This window comes from Haliaeetus leucocephalus, unplaced genomic scaffold, assembly GCF_000737465.1.
Source record: "Haliaeetus leucocephalus isolate CR32 unplaced genomic scaffold, Haliaeetus_leucocephalus-4.0 Scaffold110, whole genome shotgun sequence".
Taxonomy (NCBI): domain Eukaryota; kingdom Metazoa; phylum Chordata; class Aves; order Accipitriformes; family Accipitridae; genus Haliaeetus; species Haliaeetus leucocephalus.
In genome coordinates, this window is record NW_010972546.1 from 1,702,073 (window position 1) to 1,719,153 (window position 17,081).

General features: G+C 44.7%; 1 protein-coding gene across 2 annotated transcripts; it reads right to left on the reverse strand.

Annotated features, from left to right (window-relative positions):
- Positions 1 to 531: 531 nt before the first annotated feature.
- Positions 532 to 15,843, reverse strand: MED1 (mediator complex subunit 1). 2 transcript variants are annotated; one of them, XM_010585538.1, is made up of 17 exons: positions 15,722 to 15,843; positions 15,036 to 15,142; positions 14,119 to 14,197; positions 13,605 to 13,659; positions 13,347 to 13,479; positions 12,558 to 12,586; positions 12,113 to 12,184; positions 11,733 to 11,807; positions 11,108 to 11,181; positions 10,623 to 10,712; positions 9,777 to 9,888; positions 9,328 to 9,452; positions 8,995 to 9,113; positions 8,152 to 8,353; positions 7,835 to 7,930; positions 7,622 to 7,727; positions 532 to 6,763 (listed from the first exon to the last, which is right to left on the reverse strand). In XM_010585538.1, exons 2-17 carry the CDS (start codon positions 15,120 to 15,122, stop codon positions 3,517 to 3,519), a joined length of 4,701 nt encoding a protein of 1,566 aa, XP_010583840.1. In that variant the 5' UTR covers positions 15,123 to 15,142; positions 15,722 to 15,843; the 3' UTR covers positions 532 to 3,516. The 2 variants fall into 2 exon arrangements, with proteins under 2 accessions (XP_010583840.1, XP_010583841.1); XM_010585539.1 differs by lacking the exons at positions 15,036 to 15,142; positions 15,722 to 15,843 and having other exon boundaries at positions 14,115 to 14,157.
- Positions 15,844 to 17,081: the final 1,238 nt, after the last annotated feature.

Below are 17,081 nucleotides of genomic sequence, written 5' to 3' on the forward strand. Positions count from 1 at the left end.
GGGGGGGGGGCCGCGGGGGGCCCCCCCCCCCCCCCCCGGGCCCCGGGGGGTTGTGGGCCCCCCCCCCCCGCGATATCCGGGGGCCGTGAGGATCCGCCCACTGATATCCGGGGGGGGGCGCCGCTCCCCCCCCCTTCCCGGTGCCGCCGCGGGGACCGGGGGTCCCGGGGGGGGGGCGGTGTCCTCCGCCCCTTCGCGCTCTTCCGGGAGGAGCGGGGAGGCCGCGGAGTTCGACCAATCACGGGCCCGGCTGGCGCGACGTCACGATTATGTCATTCCCGCGGGAAAATCAAGCGTGGCGGGGCATCCCCGCCGCCTCCCGCCCCCCCCCCTTTCCAGTAAGCCGACACCTCTTTGTACCAAAGAGATTTATTTGCATGTAAATAAACATGTTCTTTGCAATATTTCCAAAAAAGTTGAAAGTACACTCTACGTCCAAAAAGAATGCAAAAGGAGCCAGGGGTATTTACAAAAAAAAGCAAATTTCCAGACAGGTATTTACATCACGACCATTTAGGAAAGAACCATTTTCTTTTAATCTCCATGTACACTTCACCACCTGAGATTAAAAGGTTTGGCTTTTATTTCGTTTACACCTTTTATCTTTCCAATACTGAAAGATGTTAAAATAATCGTCGAGAATAAGCAAAAATATTTTAAAAATAAAACATTTGTCAGAGACTGAGCATTTACATGTCAAAACACCTGTGTAGTCGTGTACCTCATCACGGCAACAGAAGCGTTGTGCAGCCAGTGCCTGGCTCCGGTCTCTCTCTCTCTCTCTCTCTCTCACATGATTTATATCACACACAGGGGAAGGGGACAGGGCACCAAAATGGGGCAAAAAAGCTTTAAATTGCTGCTGCCTCCACGGTCCGGGACTCACAACTCTCGCAGCAGCGGCGGCAGCAGGGAGGAGACTTTGCTCCCTCTAATTTCTGCAGGCAATGGTGATGCCCGCCTTTCGCAAAAGAAATTTAGGATATTCAACTTTGGTCTTGGGCGAGCGGAGAGGAAACGTGTGCAGCTCTTTCCTTTAAAACACATTTTTGTGTTAATTAGAAAGCTGAACAGTATTTCCTTCCAACTTTCACCAGTAAAACGTGACTCCGACTAATAAGTCCAGCAAACTGTCCCGTGAAATCCCCAGCCCTTATTCCACTTGAAGAGCGCCTCTTTCCGAAGGCTGTTTATGCCTTCACGTGACCCCGAACAGATCAAAGGGCTTTTTATTTAACAAAAACAACTTAAAAAACCCCAAAACCCGGGAGGGGCAGAACAAACACCGGCGACAACCTGCTGGAGTCTGAGCAGGCATCATTTCCCAGATGCAGCCGCCGTAGCAGGGTCTCAAGATAAATTCATCTGGTGTTGTGTTTCTTACATCCTCTTCATAGACACCCCGCAGTCATACGATTCTGATGCTGCGTAAGATAACGTCATTTGCTCCGGGTTTAGACTTTATTTACTATTTTCCTATGATTTCAGCACATGAAGATGGGAGCGCTGGTGAGGGGGAAGCTACGGTGTGCAGACCACAAGGAGCAAAGGATGAAGGATGGAAAATACAAGGGAGAGTTCTCCAGAGCCTGGTGGGGGTGGGGGTGGGCTTTGGAGAAATTCACGGCTCCCACGCTCTGCAGGAGCCCTGGAATTAAGCTGAAGGCAGGAAGAAGAGGTGAAACATCTCTAAATCAATTAACCGAATCGTCACCGCCCTACTGAAAAGACACTGGCCTCACTACGGCTTTGAAGGAGCCAGAAAAGAAACAGCTTGCCTGGGGTGTCACTGGGGTTAGACCGTAAGCAGGACTGGAAACCTCTGTGGTTTAACAGAAACTTCAATCTTTGACATCGTTTCTGACTGCATCCCCAAACGCGAAGTATCATCTCGTTCCCACGGGGGGAAATCCTGGCCTCCAGGAGTCAACAGCAAAACCCAGCGGGAGGAGGATTCTGCTCAGTACATGATTCAAAAGGAGATGTGTTTGCAGAACTCTTCATTTCCCGCATTCCTCTTCAGTGAATCAGATTTAACTGCTTTTAAAAATAAAACGCTCCCCTGAGTCTCTTTTCCTTTCAGGGACCACAAGATAAGACCATAGAGGATGCCTGAGTCACGCTCTTAATTCCACCCAAAAAGGGAAAACCCATCTTTTAAGGAAATCACTGCTTCTGCTGCAACTCTTATCTCAGATGAACCAGTTAGGGGCTGTTTTTCCAGCAGTGTCAGTGCTAACACCAGGACACGGCTGGCTAACACCTCCTGGAGAGAGAAGGCAATGCTCGTGTGCATTACCAGAACTACTATCTGAGAAGCACCCTGTATGTTAAAAGAAAAAAAAGCAAAAACCAAAATGAAACCCTGAAGGGCTCAGAAACAGATTGCAAAAACAAGGCCCATTTTTCAACCTTGAATGCACACACTAGCTGTTCTAGCGACATCAATGGAAGTATTCGTAGTGGATAAATTAAGCATGGCTCTAAAGTGTCCGCAGGACTGAGACGCGTGCAGCTTCCAGTCCATCGCTTTACAAATGCAGCATCAGGGGATTCTGGGGAAGCTCTGTTCGCTAGGCTTACAAGGAAGCAATGCTCAGATGAAGACAGTGGAGTCCCTTTTCAGTTTAGATTTGCTCCAACGCATGCCAGAATTTCACCAACTTCACCAAAGCTACAGTGGCTGCACGTATGCAGAGCTGCCCCAATCCATGGGCTCGACCCAAATTCCCAAGTCCCTTTGGGCTCTGCATCATACAATTAAAACAGAGATTGCCTGAAAACAAGCAGCATGAGGCATTCAGATACGGACATAAATAAATACCTAAATGAGAGGGAAGTCAAACATAAGACAGCAATCCTTCATCCCTGTGACCTGAATAAAATGCTGACATCCATCAGAACACAGTGCCCGATTCTGCAGAGCAGCTCGTATCAGAGGAAGACGAAGCTTCTCAGCACCACACCAAATCAGGCATTGAATGAAGAAATGCCACAAAAATAAAATAAATTTTAAAAATTCTCTTTTTTTCTTCCAACCACCCTTTTAAAAAGAATAAAACCCAACCCTAAAAGATGCCCTAAAATAATTACTTTAAAACTTCCTAAATACAAAAGCAACTTATTCTGAATGGGAAGAGGGGCAGAGGAACTCGGACTCTCCCAGAATAGCCTATGTTTCTGTTTGCACCAGTTTGGGGTCTGCTCCCACACTTACACGCATACTTAGCTTTATACCCATTAACTCTAATGGGGCTAGTAATACTTATAAATTAAGAATGAGTGTAAGTGTCTGCAGGAGGAAGGCCACAGTCAGGAACCTGGCTTGCCAAACAAGCTGCTGGCACTCACACTTTCTGTTCAGACTTTGGAGATCCTTGGAAATACTTTTTTTTTCTCTTCAAACACACCCCGTAAAGATCAGCGTGGCAGGTTTGCAATGAATGGTTCCTTTCTTTCCATCTCTAGAACCCGCAGGTCCTGCATACAGTTCATCTTTTAAAGACACCAAGAAAATTAATTGCCAATTAGAGCAACATCCATGAGATCGTCATCTTCTTCCCCGATCAAAAACTCAGGGCTAGCCCGGGATGGGCGCTCAGCCGAAAGGATAGCACTGCTTGTCATGGAGAGAGACTGGTCAGCTGAAATTGGGGACTTTGACCAGCTCTCTGGCTTCATGCTGTGAGATTTCTTCTTGTCTCTGTCTTTATCCCGATCCCGATCTCTGTCCCGGTCTTTGTCTTTCACTTTTTTCTTCTCTTTTTTGTGCTTCTTGTGTTTTTCTGAGCTATATTCAGGCAAAGGCCTAATGCCATCATCAGAGCTGGGGCTGTTCTGGTAGGATTTCTCTGCTATGGAAGAGCCCGACTCACTCTCACTGTCTATGTTTTGGGGAGTGTATGCTGGTGACTTACTGTGGCTGGGAGAGCAGCGTTCATGTTTTGGAGTAGATCCACTGATTAGAGGGGATCCATAGCTTTTGGAAGAAGCCATCTGAGGCCTTAGGCTATCCCCACCTCCTTCCCCAGGTTTCTGCAAAGTTACTTTGGCTTTAATGCTAGGGGAACCACCATCGTGTTTGCTGATGATAATTTTGGCCACTCCAGTGCTTCCAACATTTTTGGAATCTGAAGTCTTCTTGGAAGAGTCAACAGATCCTCCAGAAACAGAGACTTTAGATTTCTCTTTGTCACTCTTCTCACGTTTGCCCTGGAACTCACCTCCGGACATATTGTGTTTGGAGGACATAGTATGGCTTGAGGAATTGGAACTTGGCCCCATTTGTCCATCCATTGGGTCATCTCCACCAGGCCCGCTAGTGACAACCCCATGTTTAAGTTTGTCTATGACTGCAGTCAGAGATGGCTTCTTGTTTCTGCTTGGAGACTTGCCTTTGGAACTTCCATGCTGGTTTTGAGATGAAGACATGGAAGACCCGCTAGACGAAAAGGAAGATGAAGACGCCGTCGAAGAATTTGATGAAGGAGGTGGTTTCTGTGACATAGACCCAGAGGATCCCATTCCTGAAGACGATTTCATACTTGAGCTTGATCCGGTCCCAGACATATGGGAGCCTCCGGAACCTGAACTGATAGGTGACTTTGCTTTAGATGATGGGGGAGTACCCGGGACAGGTTTCATGGGAGAAGCAAGCTTGTCAGAACCTCCTGAGGGTCTAGAATGAGATGGAGAGATGTTTGGTTTACTCATGGAAGGGTTCATAAGTGATGATGGCTTTCCTTGAGGTTTCATCTTGGTACTTCCAGAACCGCTGCTGAGGCCATGTTTGGTGATGGGGGAGGATCCAGGCTTTCCCACTGACTGAGCTGAGCTTTTGGACTGACCTGAACTTGAGCCGCCTTGGCTTGAGTAGAGGCTGCTGCTCATCTTTGAGCCAGAAGACCCTTCTGATTTGCTGCTTTTAATTTTGCCTGAGGTTGAAGAGGAGGAAGAAGAGGAGGAGGAAGAATGGCTATGATGGCTTTTGCTGCTGGAGGAGGTGACAGAGCCACTACTTGTATACTGGCCATGTGAAGACGGTTTGCCCACAGTCACTGTTCCTTTTGGGATCTGAATGGTTATTTTTGGAATAGGAGGAGTAGCTACACCGGGAGGAGTCTGAGATCTGCCTGAACTCCCAGGAGATTTGGACCCACCTGTGCTTGCTGGTGGCGTGAAAGGCCTGTTTGATGAACTGTGAGATGGAGATTTCCCATCTGTCTCCTGCTTCTTCCGCTTTGGAAGTTTCTCTTTACTTTTACCATCACTGGATGGTGTCCGGCTGCGCTTCCCTGGCTTCCCATCTATCCCGGGACCTGCCATGTTACTTCCAGAGCCATTGCCTTCCTTTACCCGTTTCTGAGACTTTTCTTTTCCTATATCCCCTGTATTCAGTAAAGGGCTCTGACCTCCACTGTGATGCTCCATGATGTCAGAGGACCCCAGTGCTTTGCTTGCAGCTGCAATAATACTAAAATCTACCGTATCGGACTGATTGCTCCCCTTAAACTTATTTTCTCCCCCATCAGTCCCCAAGACTTGCACCCCCAAAGTAGTTAGAGCCTGGGACGCATAGCCCTTGAAATCATCAGTGTCTCCACTCTGACTACTCTCATCAAAGTACTCCTCCCCAAAGCCACTTTGACTCTGACTGTTCAGCAAGTCAGGATTGAAATCTACTCCATCTGGAAAAAAATGGTTTGAAGAATCGCTGTTGGGGCTCACAGCAGCATCTGCTATCAGGTCTGCTGGATCTGTGTATGGGTTCTCACTATTGTTCGTCTGAAAAACATCTGGGTCAAAGAGGGCACTTTGTGAATGTCCTGAACTAGAAGAGTCTCTTACTGGAGTACCAATGGGTGGACAGTCCTCGTTAGTGGTGGGTAGCTTGGAAGCCTCCTCTGCTATATCCGAAAGGATATCAGTAACATCGGCTCCAATACTGTCCGAACTAGAAAGTCGAACCATTCTCTGAATACTGGGCTGTGAGTGAGGTATAGGCTGCGGGTATGTAGTAGGAGGAGTGCTGCATTGGCTGGGTGCTGGAGTAATATGAGGGGTGTCCAGGGTATCTGCAGTCATGTTGACATCAAAAATGGGATTCTGGGAGTCAACATCCATTGAAAAGAGCTCCCTCTGGAAATCATCCTCAGTCTGATGCTTGGGCTTGTCGGCCGGCATGCGGGACTTTTTTTTCTTTTGCTTATTCCCCCCAGGGCCCATTTCCATTCTGGGGGAGCCAGAGGAAGAGTTCTGCCTTTCGAGAGGGCTGCTCCCATACAGAGTGGAGAAATCCTGAGGGGGATTCTCTTTAAGAAGGTTCATGAGCATGGGGTGGTTCTTGGTGTTGCTTGCTGGTGAGGATACTGGTGGTGGTGTGTGATGGGGAGGGGTTGGACTTGAGCCAATGGTAGACCCCACATTCCCTGTGATCTGCAACAAACTAGTGAGAATAGGGTTCTGAGACACTTTGCTGAAGTCCTCCCCATGGCCCACCGAGTCATGCCTCTCTTTCATGCTTATGCTCATGTTAAACAAAGTAGTGATGGGCCCCCCAGGAAAAGTGTTTGTTGGGGTAGTGGTACCACTCATTGGGTTGCTGCCTGTGGTCATGCCATACCCTGGGCTGCTGGCTGGGGGAAGATTTTTCTTCACCATATCTTCTACTGTCTCTGCAATGAGGGATAAGGCTGGTGTGTCTGCTTGAATCGTTTCTGCTTTTCTACGAATTGCTCTCATGGTGACAGGAATGGACATACATCTGCAAGACACAAGACAAAGGGTTTAGCGTGCATTTTGCTGCCCTATAGCAATGTTCACTGAAGACGTTTCAATAACTTCATCCGACATAAAGCAAGCAGTAAAGCTCTTGGGCACAAGGGAGCAACAGGTCCAGGCACTGTAAATGCCTTGCTGTTCTGCTTGTATTTACACTTATCCCATCAAGCTTTTCTAGCCACGAGACAACTGTGCCTTTATGCATTGTCCTGCAATCACGAAGGGAGAATTAATATATCAATTAACTCTAATATTAAACTAATAGCTGACAGATCATGATCTTGTAGGTAAAGCACAGGATGCCACCTGGGTTGTTACTCTGATTCTGCCAGAAAACACCTTTGTCTAAGCTTGGCAAACCTAATTTCCTGCAACCCTGTAAAAATCAACAATAATGCCACATGCTACTCAGGGACGAGAAGCCTATGATGTTCTGACACAAAAAATAGCTATTCTCACTCAGAAGGTCTGTGCTGTACCCTGTTAACATTCTATTGTGTTCTGAATGGTGGCTGGGGTGGAGGAACCTTGATAAAAGGCCTGTGTAAATGACAAACTGCAGGGGAGCTCTTCCACATTTTACAAGACTTAGAAAGCAACCAACTACAGTAGGCATAAATAGTAGGCACCTCAGACACGCACTCAAAAATAAGTAGCTATGGTTCAACGTCTGGAATGAAATTTTCAATAGGGCTCCAAGCTTTCCTCTCTTGCAAGTAACCACTACTAAAACTCACCCGCAGACAGAACGGCTCCAATACCGCTACGATAAATATGAGATAGACATAGAGTTAATCTATATGATTTAGAGTCCATGGTGGCACAAAAAAATTGAGCTTACCTTTGAACAACTTTGGCAATGAAATCATCTGTACAGATAAGAGCATCGGACAGCCCTTTGTACAGCTTACAGTTCACATGAGTAGAATCTTGAACATCCATTACCACTAAAAGAGAGAAGGCATTTGGAAGAGATCAAAATCCTGGTTACAGTGGAAGAAATCCCTGCCACCCTTTCCAAAAACACACTCATGCTTTTATTGAGTCCACTTACCACACACCAGGGAGTCATTCACAGGATGCTGAAAGGATACACTAAAACAGGAGTCAGAGAGAGGACAAACTTCAAACTGCAGGATCCCAGGAGAATCTGAAAGACATGGGAAATGTTAAATTAGGGAACACAGGAGATGAACCAGAGGCACCAGCTCAATACCCCCATATAGAAGGAAAAGGAAAAGAGAGAGAGAGAGAGAGAGAGAGAGAGAGAGGAAAGCAGCATGGGTCTCATTTCTTATTCCTACACCTGGGAATATCACCCAGGGTTTTTTTACTGTCCACACATTATTTACCACTCCACGCGGTACCCACCTTCTTTTAAAACAGTTCGCTTGACACAGCTGCCAATCAGTGTGTTGTATGCCACTTGATGTCTGATCAAATTGAGGATGAGAGGAACCCGTCCCGGGTGCTGGAAGGCGATTTTACTAATCAAAGTTCCTTGAAGGCTTCTTCCATCTGGGAGAGGAGCATCTTTGTTCAGAAAGTAACAGTGCTGCTGTCCTGGAAGAGCCTGACAAACAATTTCTGCTTTACTCCAACTACTGCTGGGTACAAGGCAATAACAGACATCTAGGAAGGAAAGAGCAGGCCCCGGATCCAAGTGACGCCAAGCCACCTTTCTGGCTGAAAATGACAAACAATGAAGACACTTTCCTTCCCATTTGAACAAGCAAAACACGATTTCAGCTCCTCAGAAGTAGTACTGCCAAACAGTACTCACTGTCCCAGTAAAATGGTTTCCTACAGTATGGCATCCCTTCTGAGGAAAAGGCAAATCCTCTGCAGTTAACAGGAGATCCATCATTGACAAATTAAGAACTAGGATTTCTCCCAAAATGATGCGATTTGTTCAGCCACACATTACAGTCTGAACAAGAGGAAGGGACAGCACCTGGGAAGGCTCAGTCCCACACCTCTGCTGTCATTCCGGCAGCTGCACTTCAACAGCAATGGATTTTTCATTACCTAATATTCCTAATTACTGTGGTCATATTGGTATCTGAATTCTACTGCTTCGATAGCATAGTTTTTGCCTATAAATAAATGCTAGACCAATTTCCTTTATCCCACTTGAAAGATACCTGAAACAGACGAAAAACCCCAAACTGCTTATCTACAAGCATAACATCCTGGTTGTAACAACATACTTACTGCATAGAAGCGCATATTGTGGTTTAAAGGTAGAGGATCAGCCTCCTTGGATAATTCAAACTGTGTGATCAACTCATACAAGGGTACAAATGTTGGTGGTGTGTCGAACAGTGGAATACCTGAGGGAGCAAGATGGCACAGAATGATAGCACCTGGGAGCCAGAAAGAGATGGCGGGCCAGAGAAGGCATTACCATCTAATAAAAGAAACTTATCCAGGTTTTACCGAAAAAAGCACAAAATCCTGAGCAACTGTTCTGGCACACTTTAAAAATTAGCAGCAGTTTATTGATAAAAACCTAGGGAGTATCTGTCTGACAGATCTGCAACCCACCTGTGCAGCCCTGAAGTTTCTGAATGAAAGCTCGAGACACTGGAATGGGACGTGGGAATTTCAGGAAGAAACAAGCTGGTAAGTCCACACTGTTGGCACTGGTGATTGACGAGAAAGATGGAGTTCTGAAATATTGGGTTAATACAAGATCTTATTAGATGCAGGGCATGACTCTGGCGTCTGCTATGAGCACCAGACATACAATTTACTGTTCGATCAAATACAAACAGATTGTTATACCTTCTTAAAAATTAAGACACTCCTCAAAAGCATGTCACATGCCTGAAATAACGTATTTCTTGGCTTAAAGATAGCACATAAGTGCTTTATATAATGCTATGACATCATGCAGTCATCTCCCCGCTCTGACTTCAACAGAGGCCTGAATGTTGAATTTGCACCTCAACAAGGCTGCTGAGAAAGGCCTGGCAGACATGTCCTTTGCTTACCCTTTGCTGTCAACTGGATGAGAGCCCATAATCAGTGGTGCAATTGGAAGTTTGTACATAGTCATGGTTCCCTCAACTGTTACTGATACATTCATACCCAAAGACCGAGGAACTGCAAGACGAAGCCAGAAAAAAAACCCAACAACATAAGCTGATGAAAAAAAAAAAAGGTGCAAGCTTTACGAATTACATATCACTATGGTGGAAATATCTTAATTCCTCCACAAGGCACAGTTTTCAGCATTCACTTTTATCACTAAATGGACTACAGCCAAACTACTTATGCGACCTAACGCTCTATTTTACTCTTTCACGGTAGACCAATTGCATAATTCTTAAAATATATTCCAAATACGTTTGCAAGTTTGTCATATGCTCTTTACAAAGCTATTTACAAATAATGATTTTGGACAATTTCACCCTCTTCTTCTCCGAGACCAGCCCCAATTTTAATTGGTGCTTGGTTTTGTCATTTTTCTGAGAGACAGATCTCCATGTTCATGCATAAAAAGTAATCTTCTAGTAAGACAGCAGAGATACAAGTATTCCCACAATAAAATGAATCTCATGTTAACGATGAAATTCACCCTAAAGGAAAAGGCTCTGTCTGCAGACCGTCACCCTCGGTAGCAGTCCAGCTCAAACTCCAGAATAGCCATGAGGTTCGAGAAGATGGTCAACTAAGCCAGCATTTGCACATGGGCTTCTTAAACCCGTGTCCTCCGAGAGTCAGTCTATGATTTTCCTGTATTACAGGGTGACAGCAGAGGGGAGCTAGACTGTTGGAATTCTGCTTTCTTCTCTCCTCCAAGCAGTAGTAGTCCACACTAGCTAAAGCTGACCTACCATTGTTCTCATGCAAAATAACGGGGGCTCCAGTGCCATCTTCAAATAAGTCATAGGGCGAGACATAATACTTGAGATTCATCAGAAGACCTGTGGGAAAGAAGCTTTTGAACAGGCATCCTGACAATACAATTTAACCCAATAATTATTAACCCCTGTAACCACATAATATTTGCACTGTAACACAGCACATGCTGTGCAGAGCTGCTACTGCACCTTGAAAGAGTTGTTCTCTGCTGCCAAAGACACAGACATGGCCATCTGCCATAAAATTACCGTGTGCAGCTTTGTAAAGAAAAGCTAGCCTTCTGGATCATGCGGGACTTGCAAATACCCAACCACCTTGTCCCTCCTTTAGTTTGTTTAGCATTTCCCATTACTGCCCTTAGTTAATGTGAAACTAACAACATTACAAACAAACATAAAGGGGATCCTGAACAAAGTAATTTTTATTCTTTTCTTTTTTAACTGTTAATCAAAGATACCTCCACTCCTGGGAGTGAGATAGCCAACACTGCCATGAAGAATCTTGTCGAGAGGATTTGCATTGGTGGCTTGCCTGCAAGAGAGGCAATCACAGATCTGTAAGAAGCCAGAGTCATACCTGAAGCCAAAAGTCATGTGCTGATGGCAATCTAAGATTTGCTCAATATATACAATTCTCAGTAACACAGAGGCAGTGATCTTAAACTTCACAGTTATAGGCAAAACAAAAGCTACTTTAGTCTCTACAGCACGGATGGTTTATCCACTGAATTGACAGCAGTGAAAGATGGGCAAATCTTTCTTAATTTCTTGCTGTAAAAGACATTACCACTAATCCATCTAGTTACAAACTTTCTACCTTCCAGACTTTCTTTCAATTCAATTCTGCAGTTAAAAAGCAATTTCTCAGAAAGCTCTAAGCAGTTTTTCTCTCTCTCTGCATATCATTCCCCTGCTAGCACAGGCCTTCTATAGTCTCAGCATTGTACTTCTTAGCAGTAATGTCAGGCTATACAGGCACTGATGTGACACTTGCGGGATATACAGTACTTGGCATGATCAGAATCAGCATTATTAAGTAAAAACAAACCAACAACACCCAACAAACGATATAGATGTCCTTACCAATACATCCCTGCCATTTTTGAGAGATCCAACTCTAAGGACTGCAGAGCTAAGTACATTTTAGTTTTAAGTTTGCTAGGGGAAAAAAAAACACAAAACAATATAAAATTGAAAGGAACTGTGCAATAACATTCAACTCACAGAGCTGCTGGCTGACAAGCTGCAGTACTTGCCATCAGACCAAGCATTTAGAAATTATAACTCTGCATTCCCACTTCACATTAAATCTTCCCTACCCACTCTGTGCACATGCAAGCCATGGTGATGAAGTCAGTAGGATCACACACAATGAAAATTTAAGCACAGAATAAAAAGCTTGTAGATTCGCTTAATTTTATATATGCGGTTGTAAATAAACGTAATACATATTCTAGACTTACTTGTCTCCTGGCAACTTATACAGGTTCACAAGCCCCCTTAGGTGCTTAGAAAATTCATCAAAGTTTTTCTCTCTGAAAGGAAGAAAAAGTAACATGTATTCAAATTCATAGCAGATTAGGTTTTGTTTTAAAAAGTTCTAAGTTCACTAAACCACTTAAAAAAATACTTTTGCTCCATGAAAGCTACAAAATGTGTTCTTTAAATGATCCAGCTTTAATGATTCTGATGAATGTTGTGCTGTGGCTTCCAAGATACCATGCACAGCAGTCAGAATCTGAAGTATCTGAACCAAAGCCAGAAAATCCCCTGGAGAAGTGGAAAGACTTTGTGGGGAAAGAACAGTTATGAAACATTTTGCATTTCCAGACATAAAATAGCATCAGATCAATACTGCAAAGAGAAGCTACAACCAAGAAAGTGCTACAACCAAGTCTTGTTGCTCACCTCAGATGTTGCACCAATTCTGGACAACTCTGAAAAGGAAAGAACATACAACGATATCAATGTCGAATGCAGCAATTTCAGTCTTTGTGCAGCACAGCAACTGTAAAGTATTAGGACAGTAACATTTGTAGCATCAGCTTTTCATGAGAAGCAACACAATGCTCACAACTACATATTGCTCTGGTTCTAGTTCTGTTTCTCAACCTGCTCTGGGAAAAATTCAAGCAATCTCTTAAACAACTGATTTGAAATAAAACTTTTAAAATTGTGAAGCCTTACGTTGAAAACCTATGATCTTATATAGAGATATTAAAAATGGTCTGTTTTCAGAAGAGTGGCTAGGCCAACGTAAATAGCAAGTGCAAACTCTCATACATGTGCAGAAAGGAAGACATTTCCTTTCAGCATTCCGTGTTTTAGTATTGTCCATTCAGAGATCTAAGTTTTATATGATTAATTTCCCTATCCTTCCTCCAGAATAAAAATTCTCAGAAATACAGCGATGGCTTCCTCAAATAATGTTGGCAGTTATAAAACCACTCAGAGAAAAAGAGAGACCATCAGTAAAACAGTCTTTGCACACGTACACTACATCAATCAGATTAACCCACAAGAACAGATTACTCCACGGAGGCTTTTACTTTCCACTAGAACAAGCAGCAAAGGTGCAATGCTAGGTCTAGCAGAACATTCAATATAATACATTTCCTCTGCTCAGACAAACGGGAGCCAAAATGGCAGTTCCAAAAACACAAAGGCATTACCCTCATCTTTGTCAGTAATACATACCACAGGGTTTTCTCCATGGTGAGCCACCTTGACATCACACAGCAGCCCTGTAGGATCTAACTGGACTTCCACATAGAACATGTCTGAAGTGATGTAACATTCAGTGCCATTTGCACTAAGGTGAGATCCAAGGCTTACATACAAAACAAAACAAAAATTGCTATGAGATGCACACAAAAACCAATCAAACCAGCAGTGAGATTACGATGCGTACAGATAAACGGGAAAAGCCTTTGCTATAAAATAAAGAAGACCTACCCATTTTGTCTAGCTATAGACTCTAAGCGATCTGTCATGGCAGGCAGAGAAGATACTAGATGGAGAGAGCAAAAAACAAGGCTTAGTGAAATGATTCCACATTTCCCCAGGCATAAGACATCAGCATTAAACCCAATCTCAACTAGTTACTGCCTCCCATGGCCCGTCACACCTTCACATGTGCAACTATATACATTATCTGTACTCAAAATACAGGCAGAATGAACAACTTTCATAGAGAAAACTGAACATTCTTAGAACTGCAAAGACAGAATGGTTCTTCTTCCACAAGTGGAATTCAGGTATGGGCATTTAGAATAAAACTAACACAGGCCATCTTGACTGGTACTGACTGGCACCGAGATAAGCGTGCTTATGTAAACGTTAGCACACATGCCCTAGGAACACAGGGATAAGTGCTACCAACAACCTTGCTTGCTTTTATGATTTCGAGCATTTCCACAGCATACCACTGTTAAGCAGTCTGTAAAGTGCACGCACAGAACGTACCAACCTTTTAATGCCTTCTGCAAAGTCTCCAAACAGCTCACCAGATGTTGGTGCCCCCCAGAGTTCATCACAACTCGCTTTTCCTTAGTCAGAAAGAAGAAAAATGTCCTTTTTGTGTATCACTCAGTAAGAGGGAATTATTGCAACTTTTGTTGAGTCAAGTGAGGTTTATTTAGGTAATTAAAAGCAGATTAGACTTCATCCCCAAATTACATCCTCATTTTGACTCCTGCAGGAGAACAGTATCCATTTTGGAAGCAGGTAGCAAAGGCAGGCCTGGAATTGATTTATTTTCTTTTAAGCAACTTGCTCATCTGGAAGAACAGACTGTAGCAACTTTTTAATAGGCATAAGCTAAGAGTTATATAGGAAATGACAGAGAAATAACGAGACAGGCAAACTTTTAACACCACAATATATGCAGAAGCCTTTGATGTAGCTCTCCCCTGCCTCCTGCTCCTCCTTCCCCCTACCCAGAGACCAGTATTTCAAACCCACGTCTGACTAAGCCAACACTGAGTTTTGAATATCACTGAACGGGGAGCAAATTGCTTTACAAAACACAACATCCTGAAACAGCAAGTGGCACAATGGTTTGGGCTTCTCAGCACTGGCTGGAACCACAAGTTTGACCCTTTTCCTAGTGCTGAGCTGACAGCTGCCCCATGTCAATTAGGCTGCAGAGGGGAGGCTGTAATTAGGGAAGGCAAAGACAGGCCAGACAGAAAGGGTACAGACATCACTCCCTCCCCTGCACACTGCGGGGTGTGAGAACTGGCACGCCTCACCCACGCTGGCCCAGGAGGCAGTCAAGGCTTGAACAAAGGGTAAAGCACTTTGAAGAGATCTAACAAACCGACAACAAAATTATTGCTAAAGAAACTTCAGAAACCCTCCTGCTGAGATCTCAACAATCCTCACCATGACTTGACGGACTAACTTCATGGTTTCTGTCCAAGGTCTGTTTTGGTTGTACTTTGCATGAAGTTTTTCTAAGAGGGTACTCATCTTATTCAGCTTCTCTGTTTCTGTAAGACAGGGGAATATTCAGAAAAGAGAACGAGACAATATTTGAAGCTTTACAAATAAAACAGCTTGGCAGTTACGATAAAAATACTTCCTAGCTTTAAGCTAACCATGATTTCAAAAAACTTATTTTCTGCTGATTTATCCCTGCAACCTAGACCTTAAAGTTAAGTAAACGTTAAGGATGTATCACAAACTATCAAAACCTAAAGGACCATAAAATGCCTACAGGCCTGTTGGGAAAAGCCCAGCTCCTATTCTGCACAGACTCTGAGTGATGTGGCCCCATCAGGTTAAGTTCTGGCATGACAGGAATATATTGGGGCACTGTTTGAAGATACAAGGGCATGGTCTAAAGACAAAGCTTCCCTGGGACAGGAAACAGAGAGTGTAGAAAACATTGTGTTAAAGAAGCAAGGCTAAGCTTCATTTCCTGGATTCCCCTTCACTGTTTACTCTTCCAGCTATCCAACCCCCTGTACAATAAAGACCTTCACACAGACCCTTCCACCACCAAAAACCTCAACCAAATCAGTCCAACTGCCAGCTGTCACAAGTTCTCTGATCAGACACACCCCCACCTCATGCTAGCTTGAAACTGAGGGCTGGTGTCTCCTCGGTGCTGTTCTAGAGCCAGGGCACAGCTCCCTACCCTCTGAGATACTGAAGCAGTGGATGACTTGGGGGGGGTCACGGATCTCTACCAACCTGGAACCTACTCAGCCTTTACAAAACCCCTCTCATATCCCACAGGCTCTCATCTACTACCTATGGTTCTACAAGCTCATATCTATATATTTTAGAAAGTTCCACTGTTGTTAATAATATTTCTTTGATGGGAGACAAGGAAGGATACAGGATCAGTAACTAAGCAAAAAACTAGAGTTGGACAGTTCAGCTAAAAAAGTTCCAAGATTAAATGGTTCATTTTTTCCCTACTATCTAGTTGGATGCACGCACAAAGATAACGCAGCTTTCAGGAGTACCTATAATTTTGTCTTTTTTTGCTGTGAGACAGCTTTTTCTACACTTGCATTTGTCAAAAAATCCCAGCGGACATCACTGCCAAAATAAACCCTGCCACTGGCACTAGTGGGTCCAAGGCAAACAGACGCCTATGACATTTTAACTGCCACAGCATGCAACCCTGTAAGTCCTCACCTGCAAAATTTCAAGGCTTTGTTTTCATTATTGATGCATGTACAGTTCATAGATCTAATGCTGACCCCATCCAATCCAAGCATTAAGAAATAAACAAACATTTGCTAGATCTTTTCAGACACTTTATACCTCTCGGCTACGTTAGAATCACAGAATTGTTGAGGCTGGAAGGGACCTCTGGAGTTCACCTGGTCCAAGCCCCCTGCCCAAGCAGGGCCACGGAGAGTTGGTTGTCCAGGACCGTGTCCTGATGGCTTCTGAACATCTCCAAGGATGCTGACTCCACCACCTCTCTGGGCACACTGTTTGAGTGCTTGGGCACCCTCAGAGTGAAAAAGTGTTTCCTGATGCTCAGGTGGAGCCTCCCACCTTTCAGTTTGTGCCCAAGGGCTTATGTTCACCTCCCAAATGAGCCGGGCTCCCTCCGCTTTACGCTCTTCCTCCAGGAATTTCTGTACATCCATAAGACCCCATTAAGCCCTGGGACAGGGGCAGTTCTGACAGATTTCAGCACTGTTAAGAGCCTCACGAGGATATCCGCCTTTTTATTTCCTTCCCCCCCCCCCAAAAAAAACCAGAACCAGCCCGCAGCCAGCACGAAGACCCAGAGGCCCGGCCGGGGGGGGGGGGGGGAAGCGAGTCACGGTGCCGGTGAAAGGATCTTCGTCCTCCCGCCGGCCCGCGGCCCCGCTGCCGTTATTTTCGGGGAGATACCTCAGCCCCAGCCCGACACTCAGCCGCACCGACCACCGTGCCGGTGCCTCGGGAGACACCGGGACA

What these genes read in the sequence shown, in the direction of transcription:
- MED1 (XM_010585538.1), bottom strand. Translation starts at nt 15,122, where the DNA reads ATGAGTACCCTCTTAGAAAAACTTCATGCAAAGTACAACCAAAACAGA. An exon ending in TATTTTGCATGAGAACAATG is followed by an intron (nt 9,889 to 10,622) that starts GTAGGTCAGCTT and finishes TTCGTCTTGCAG; the next exon opens with TTCCTCGGTCTTTGGGTATG. An exon ending in GAAACTTCAGGGCTGCACAG is followed by an intron (nt 9,114 to 9,327) that starts GTGGGTTGCAGA and finishes TTGCTCCCTCAG; the next exon opens with GTATTCCACTGTTCGACACA.